Below are 8,255 nucleotides of genomic sequence, written 5' to 3' on the forward strand. Positions count from 1 at the left end.
TTCATTTATCTTATCTTTTTGGGACAAATCTCTTCTGGAATTTATGTAGCAAAAGGTTTTTATCGATTAACACAAAACACATATGACTATAAATTTTGGGTGTGTATCAAGCGAAACCCGATAAATTTAATAATAGTTTTAAAATGTTATTTTTATTAAAAAATTGTATTCTACTTAAACATTATAATACCGCTATACCGGTTTGGTCAAACTCATTTTTAACTGTAAGTATTTTTTCTAAAATCAAATACACACCGCTAAATCTATTACTTAATATGTACTTATATGACTCAATCCACTCTGTGCTTGTTGTTTAATACAGTTTCGTTTGCGTCAAACCTTATTGTATTAAATGTAGGTAAAAAAAAAATCGTCGCGGTCATTGTAACAGTTATTGAGAAACGTGCAATAAAAAAAAATTTCAACAATAACAACATCTCAACAAATCAAAATATTGTAAGTAGCATGTTAAGAGGTCGAAATCGGAACTAGTGCAGTTAAAATCTATTAACATGTACATATATTGTACATCTAAGTAAGTTTAGCATTAATTGTTTCGTTGAATGAACTAAAACAAGTATCACTTTAAATAGGTGCCCATAAACATATTATTGACATGACTTGATAATTTTTACTTCAAAATTTAGGTGCAACCCTGAATACACTTATTCCTTATAAATTTCAACTCAAAATTATAGCTAATAATTTAAAGTTAAAAATTGAAAACTCTTATAGGTTTTTTTTGTTGAGTTTTCCCCAATTTAAATTTTTTCAACTTTGACCCCAAAACACTGCAAAGAAACAGAATCAAGTATAGATTAGCTTATAATATTTTATTATTGTTAAACTGTGTAACATATTTTTTAGATTAAACTGCCAAGACTATAAACCGCTAAAAATTCAAAAAAGGACATTAAAAATATACTGTTGTTAAAAATCATTTAGTAAACAAATCTAGAACTATATTTAAATAGGGTCTAAATTAATATTATAATCTATCCAAAATTTGAATTTAACAAAGACTTGAGAAGTACAGTTGTAACGGGTTAGTTAACAGGTATATATTTTATTAATTTACATAATATTGTGTATTATTATGATGGCTTTGAACGTTTTTAGGTTTTCCAACGACAACGCGTTTGTATTACATACAATTATTTTTTTACTTACTTTAACGAGTGTTTAAGTACTTGTTTTGTTTTTTAAATTCTCTTTTAACCTTACACGAGTACAACGCCATCATAACCGCGGTTTACTGACACAACACGGTACCCCTATGATAATGTTGATGACGATCATGTGTGTCTATGGGCTGTGGACAAACCGAGGAAATATGTTTCCGAGGTTATCGACACGGACTACCCGCTGACCGATTTGGCCTTAAATAGCAACGACTTTCATCAATGTTCAACTACAAGTGCACCGACGGTTGTCCATCGAGCAGCAACGATATTGACTTCAGTGTTTTTTTTCGGTGAGTACAATCTGCACTATTTACCATAACAGCTATCCTAGGTAAAAACCAAAAGAGAACAATGGGTTTTTACCTTAAAAAATTATTATTTATATATGTATATATATATACATACCGAGTGGTTCTATAACGCCCATACACCGCTAGTTTACTTTATAAAATAATTGCAATTGTGTAGTGTTTCTTTTTGAAAACATTTTTGTTTATGCTCGGGTTCCCTATGCTTATTATATTACTAGAAAAAATTCAAATTTTTCAATCTTTTAGAGTATTTCCTTGAGCTCTATCGACTGTTAGAAGCTTAATAGTTAAGCATATATTTTTATAAGTTTTTAAGTTGAAAATAGTTTGCTGAAAATCTTGATTGGTCGTTAACCAGCTATGAATAATTGGTTTTAAACTTCAAAAATAATTATTTGAAACTGGTTATGGAGCGGTAAAATTGTTCAGTAAATTATCCTTTTAGTTTAAAAAGCTAGTTAAATATACTAACCCCGTTGCTATTTAATTTTTATAAGTTGATAGAGCTCAAGCAAATATGCAAAAAAATTTGATATTGTCTAATATTGTACTACATTGTATATAACAAATCAAATATTTCAAAAAAGCATCACCAAAAAATTGCAATTATTTTAAGATTAAACTAGCGTGCGACGTTATAATAACTATATGTACTATATAACTATACAAACTATAAGTATCCGAAAACACCATAAATAATACCATTGAGTATATATATATATATAATATATATACATCAATGATAATACTCAACAATTTACAATAGTTACACTTACTATAGAAATAAAAAATACAATAAAAATGTATTTTTGTTTTCTTGTAGTTGAGTTATAATAAATACAATTGCTGACAAGTTGTCAAACTTTCTGAAGAGTACTTAACTTTAGACTTATAATTTTGATTTGATATTGAATTTTGATACATTACCGGTAAAATATGACATGTTTCCCAAGTAATGAACGGTTATTCACATTAAGTATTAACAACCGAATTTATTACTATAGAAAATATACTGATTTGTTAATAAATTTAAATGAATAATACAATTATACAGCTCAATATTTGTATCCTTTGGCGCTCAGAACATAGCTGTTTTGATAACAGAAACTAGTTTACATAAAAATCATTGATATTCGGCTATTTTTAAAAATAATATTATTAATTAATTTTTTTCATAATTGGAATTGTGTCTAGTTTTGAACATTTCAAATTAGGCAATTCTGATATGGAAAAGAAATACAAATATTGAAGTAGTTTTTATGTAAATAACTGGAAATTTCGGTGAATCTATCTGGAAAAAAAAATTGAAATCTTTAAAAGTTCTGTTTGTTTTCTTTGTAAAAAGTTGCAAATTTTTCCACTCCAAGAGTAGGTTAGTGGTTAGACTGGGTCAGAAAGGTTATGGTTGTCTCACCCCAATAAGGACTGTAAACCTAAGAACTTCACCTAACCGTCTCTGCTTGAATTTGTTGTCCACACACACGGTTGTACACGTTTAATTTTGTTTTACATATTTAAATTCTACACACAGGTAAAGGACACGCGGGCACGAGGATTTAAATAGTGTAATGTAAAAAATTTTAATTTTAATTTTTTTGATTCCCGTTAAAACAATGAACAACAAAACAAACACAGCCATAACAATAATTGGAACACGACGGTCGCGAAAGACGTTTGGAATGAAAAAAAATACTTAATACAATCAAAATGCACATGATATATTTCGATAAAGGAAAAAAAAAATTATTAAACATACTTGCCAACTCCGCAATGTGTTACATGAAAGGAGCCGTTGATTAACATTTTTTTTAGATTTTTTTTTTTGTTTAAATTTTTTCCAAGGCGTCAACTCAATCGGGACGATTCCTAGTATAAGACCATAACGATAAACAATATTATTTTTCTTATGGAAACACTAGTGTAACGCGATACTGTCGTTGTTCTGTCCGACTTCATTATTGTTAGAATAAAATAATATGACCTAACCTTACTGTCTGGGCGAATAGGTGAAGTCCTGCAAAATTATTACAGCTATTCAACTTAAAAAGCGCGTTAAGACCTTCGATGAGACTAAAACATGGCGAACATGTCTTTTTAGTAGGGCAGTACTCATTTTTTTATGCATTTTCCTAGTGTCCTTAACAATAGTGTCGAGTACATGAAATGGTACTCTTTTATTTTTGGAAGGTATTACGGGCTAATACATGTTGATGATTATTTTAGAATTTTATTGTTCATTTATATTTTATGACTCGACCAAATGCATACTAATACATTATAACAGTATAACATAATGCCGGTCTCTGATGAAAAATGTAATAAAATGTTCAAGACTTTAAAACCGGATACTATAAGTTACTAAAAGCAATTCACGGATCTCAAAAATATATTTGACTTTTTCATTATGTTTTTAAATTAAAAATTACATTCTGATGAATGTAATTTTGAAAAATGCTTCGCGGAGGAAGCATGTTATTATAATTTTTTTTTAATTCAAATGTTATGCTTTTATATTATAAAATTTCAAATGTTATTAAAGTTAAATATGTAGGAAGCATATCGATAAAGTTTTGTAATTATAATTAAAATTTTATACTCGGTATTTTTACCTTTAAAAATTAATTTAAATACATACATACTTTTCAATAATCATACATTAGAATATTTCTTATATTTCCAACGCATTAAGTTTCAAGGTATTTTCATCATGAAGACACACACCTAAAAAAACATTTTATACACACGGAGATGACCTATGCGATATGCAATAGGCTAAATGGGTAGAAAAGTACACACATTCGCCAATATTATGATAGAGGAGGAGCTAAGTTTTAAAATGTACTTTTTTTTAAATTTTTATATCTGGTCACCTTAAGTATAATAATTACAATACCATAAAAATATGTCTAACAGAACATATTGTTATAAATATAATTAATTGCAAGATTTTCCGAGTGAAAGCAGAAGAGGGATGACTTGAAGGTACTATATAGGTACTCTGGGAGGTTTTTTTTAATGAAAACTGATGTCTAATAAATTTAAATATCGGCCTAAAATGTATTCTTGTGCAACACTCGACACTTGTGCGGTTCACGGCCGGCGTGGATTTTTCATTGATAAAAATTACTATAAATAATAATGTATGTATTTGGCCGCCGGAATGTCAGCAGAATTACCGTTGTTTGAGTATAATAATATAATAAAATGCAAACAGAAAATAAGATTCATCGAAAAAAAAATATTGACAAATATTAAACTGACGCAAAAAATAATGAACTTGAAAAACATGCATATTATACAGAACAATATATTGAAATAAACAAAATTCGTGTTGTCTTTTATATTATGATAAATTACAAGCAGGTGCAACAGGTTTTGCTTGGATTTTAAGTATATTTTTTAGTTCAGCGTGTGTGTGTTTATTTGTTTTGTTAACTTATTGTGTTTTTTTTTCTTACAATTTAGAAAACCGCAAGTGATTCGACAGACAACATGAGCGGATATTTGACAATCTTTGGTGAGTTCAAATATATTTATCATAGCAGTGTACAAATACCAACACAAAAATAGTATGTCTGACTGTGTAAATTAAGGCGTTCTGCCCAAATTTTAGGTAGTTTGAAAAAATTCTAATAATTGACTGAGCTGAGCAGTGTAGAAATGGAAGATTGACATTTTTCCTTCCTATTTGTACATATATATATATATAGTATAGTTTATTTAGCGAGGCAATGGTTATTATTAGAGCTTTTGTGCCCAACCACAGAGTCTATAAAATGACCTTTATTTTTGTACTGCAGGACAGTGTTGAGTTTGAGCATCATTCGAAAAACAGTGTATTGGGATGTCTCGTAAAAGTTTGCTTTATTATTAGTTGTTTTTTGAATAACAAAATATGACATTTTTTTTTACACAAGAACAAAATATATACCTTTTATATGTGCATTTCATTTGTACTAAATTGATTCAAGTCTTGTTTTAAATTGACTGAATATATTATTATGCTTAAAGAAAATTCGATAAGAAAATATTCAAAAATTATCATACAAGATAATTCCAACTAATTCTGAACCAGTCGAAATCTCAGAAGGTATTAGACTTTTTAGAATTATTCTTTTATAGTTAATATTTCACCCAATTTAAATTTATTTTTCAAAAATACAACCCCATCCCTTCTTGAACATTATTCAGAGATCTCCGGGGGATGAATTCTATTTTCGTTTTAGTGTTTATGCAATGATCTTATCAAAAAATACTACTTATTTCATAGTAAAAACTGTTTATGAGAAATTTTTAGCCAAAAAAAAAACTTAACTAATTGAGCAATCAGTTTTTTAGAATAAGAGAATATTTTAGGAAATTCAACGGTACGGTAAACCCGGTAAAACCTTGGAGAACCTTGAGTTTTTTATATCAGGGTATACAGGGTGATCATTTTATAGCGAACCGCTCAACATCTCATTGGGCTTTATCAATAACTGAATTTGTTTTTTATATAATGTGATCTCAATTTTCTACAAAATTGGGATAAAGGTGGATATTGGTTTTTATTTCGAACCAGTCTACCGTTTACACAACAGCTGTGCTTTTGGTTTTTTTTGTTTGTTTTCAAACGATGGCTGTATTATGGGGGTTTCCCCGTTTGTGCAGGGCTGATGCTTTTGCAAACCTTGGTAAAGAGTGGCGCACAGGAAGACGGCGTTTGGTTGGCCGAAGTGGCGGGAAAACCGATCGCCTTGACCAGGATCGAACGCAACGACCAAGAGGAGTCGACCGGCGATTTCTTCGTCAAAGAAGGCAGCGCGTTCCCGAAAATGACCAGACGGGGATACGCGGGCGAAGAGTTCTTCCTGAAAGCGTCCAAGTCCGTGCCCAGGATAGGCCGGAGAAACGACGACTTCAAGTCAGCCCCCAAGAGGTCCTGGGCCAAGTCCATGCCCAGGATAGGCCAGAGAAACGGCGACTTCAAGACGATCCCCAAGAGATCCGCATCAGGAGGTGGCACGGTATGTGTTAAGACATTATTTTCCTTAGAAAATAGCTACATTACTTTTTTACATGTTTATGTCTATTGGCGGCTGGGGGTCAATACGAAAATCTTTGCATGTGCGTGTGGCGCGATCTAGCGGCTGTTTTTTGAACGAATGAACTGATAAAAAGTTATCTGATAAGAGATAAGTGATAAAATTTCGGCCCGTTTCCCGTTTACTCGTAGGTACAAAATATTTTAATTCAATACTTAGTACATTCCTTAATTTCACACTTTATACGCAAAACAAGTATGGACTTCTTTAAGTCATAAAGAATGTTAGCGTTTAAAATTTTGAACTCACATCAATCGTTCACCGTGACTGTGAATTTCCAGCGACAGTGTGACCACTTTAACGACAGAAATAAATGTTCTTTTTTTTAAGGGCGTTTGCAACACTGCACAGCGCTTACAATCCTTATCGGCCATACATATCATTAGATAAACTCGAATGTCATACAACAAAACGTTATAAATGGTAGGTCATTCGGTTTGTATATCACAATGTTGCAGTAGCGAAAATATCTACCAGAGCAATGTAATATCGTCATTGTGGTCACACTGCAGCTGGCCTTTTCTGGCTAACTTTATGGTATTTGTTCTTATTGCGAACGCCTCGGTACTTGCTTAATTATATTACATCAAGCTTGCGATTATGATAACAATAGTAATAATTGTGTAAATACATGCATGCACACAGGATCCGGCGGCTCCTGAGGAATATTGGCAGTGGCTCCAGTCCAACGGCCATGTCGAGTTGAACAGCAAACCGGATTTTGACTTCCCCTACGGCTGCCAGCAACTGGATGCAAAAACTATATTTCTGGTCGACATGTACAACTTTGTGTGCAACGACCAATTCTACTGTTGTGCCACCGCCAAGCGCGTCGCTTCCAAATGAACCCCGTCGTTGCCGTATCCGAATCCGTGTAGTCTTGCCCTGATTGCATATTATATGATCAATTATGAACTCTGCAAAATTTGTTTTCTAAAATATACCATTTAACACAATTATACGTCATAAAATAATACAGTCTAGACAATACATTTAAAGTGTACAGTTTTAGTTTTAGTTCTTTAAAGAGTGAATAGCATCCAAGCACTGTGACTTTCATTGTGCGCACCTTCTTATCTATTTGCAATATTGGTCTTATCTCGCCGCTGTGTCCTACTCCGTCTGATAACAGCTGTTTGTGTTGAAGAGTACCTAGTCTCATTCATAGTTCAGTATCTCCTTCAGCATTCCCATGTCTTTGGTTCCACAATTTCCCGGGAAAGGTCTGCCAAAGAGGAATTGCCCTTTAAGGGAGTCATATTCACACAAGATAAGGTGTGACGTTTCCTCTTCTTTTCCACATTACTTACAAATTGGTGATCCTGTAATCTTCATACTGTGTAGATGTTTGAGTAAATGTCCAACTGGCAAGCTCGTTTGGTTCCTGTTGATATTTTTAAGATCCTTCAATAATATGCCAGGATGCTTGATGAACATCTTTGATTGACATTTGTCTAGATACTATGTGCGTCTGTGCTCCAGTTTTTCGGTATTACTATCAGGATTTGCCTGCCTACTTGACTTCCGTTTGTTCACTGTCCTTGTCTCTGGTATATTTTACACAAATAAAAAAGCCTGTTTAGAAAAAGGGTGGATATTGTTTCTGGCAAACTAACTCCCTGCGCATCTCTCACTAATCTAATGGACAGGAAGTTAAACTTGAGGCATGACATAAG

At 32.0% G+C, this 8,255-nt stretch overlaps 1 protein-coding gene across 1 annotated transcript; it reads left to right on the forward strand.

Moving 5' to 3' along the window:
• The first annotated feature begins 1,142 nt into the window (after positions 1–1,142).
• On the forward strand, positions 1,143–7,553 carry LOC126841272 (uncharacterized). The gene is made up of 4 exons (XM_050577626.1): positions 1,143–1,474; positions 4,961–5,012; positions 6,146–6,501; positions 7,225–7,553. The coding sequence occupies exons 2-4, from the start codon at positions 4,988–4,990 to the stop codon at positions 7,423–7,425; spliced, it is 582 nt and encodes a 193-aa protein (XP_050433583.1). The 5' UTR covers positions 1,143–1,474; positions 4,961–4,987; the 3' UTR covers positions 7,426–7,553.
• The last annotated feature ends 702 nt before the right edge of the window (positions 7,554–8,255 follow it).

This window comes from Adelges cooleyi, unplaced genomic scaffold, assembly GCF_023614345.1.
Source record: "Adelges cooleyi isolate 19-005CV unplaced genomic scaffold, UGA_ACOO_1.1 ACOO_flye_CR_arks_rails_tigmint_CR_PRNA_38, whole genome shotgun sequence".
In the NCBI taxonomy this organism is placed as follows: Eukaryota; Metazoa; Arthropoda; class Insecta; order Hemiptera; family Adelgidae; genus Adelges; species Adelges cooleyi.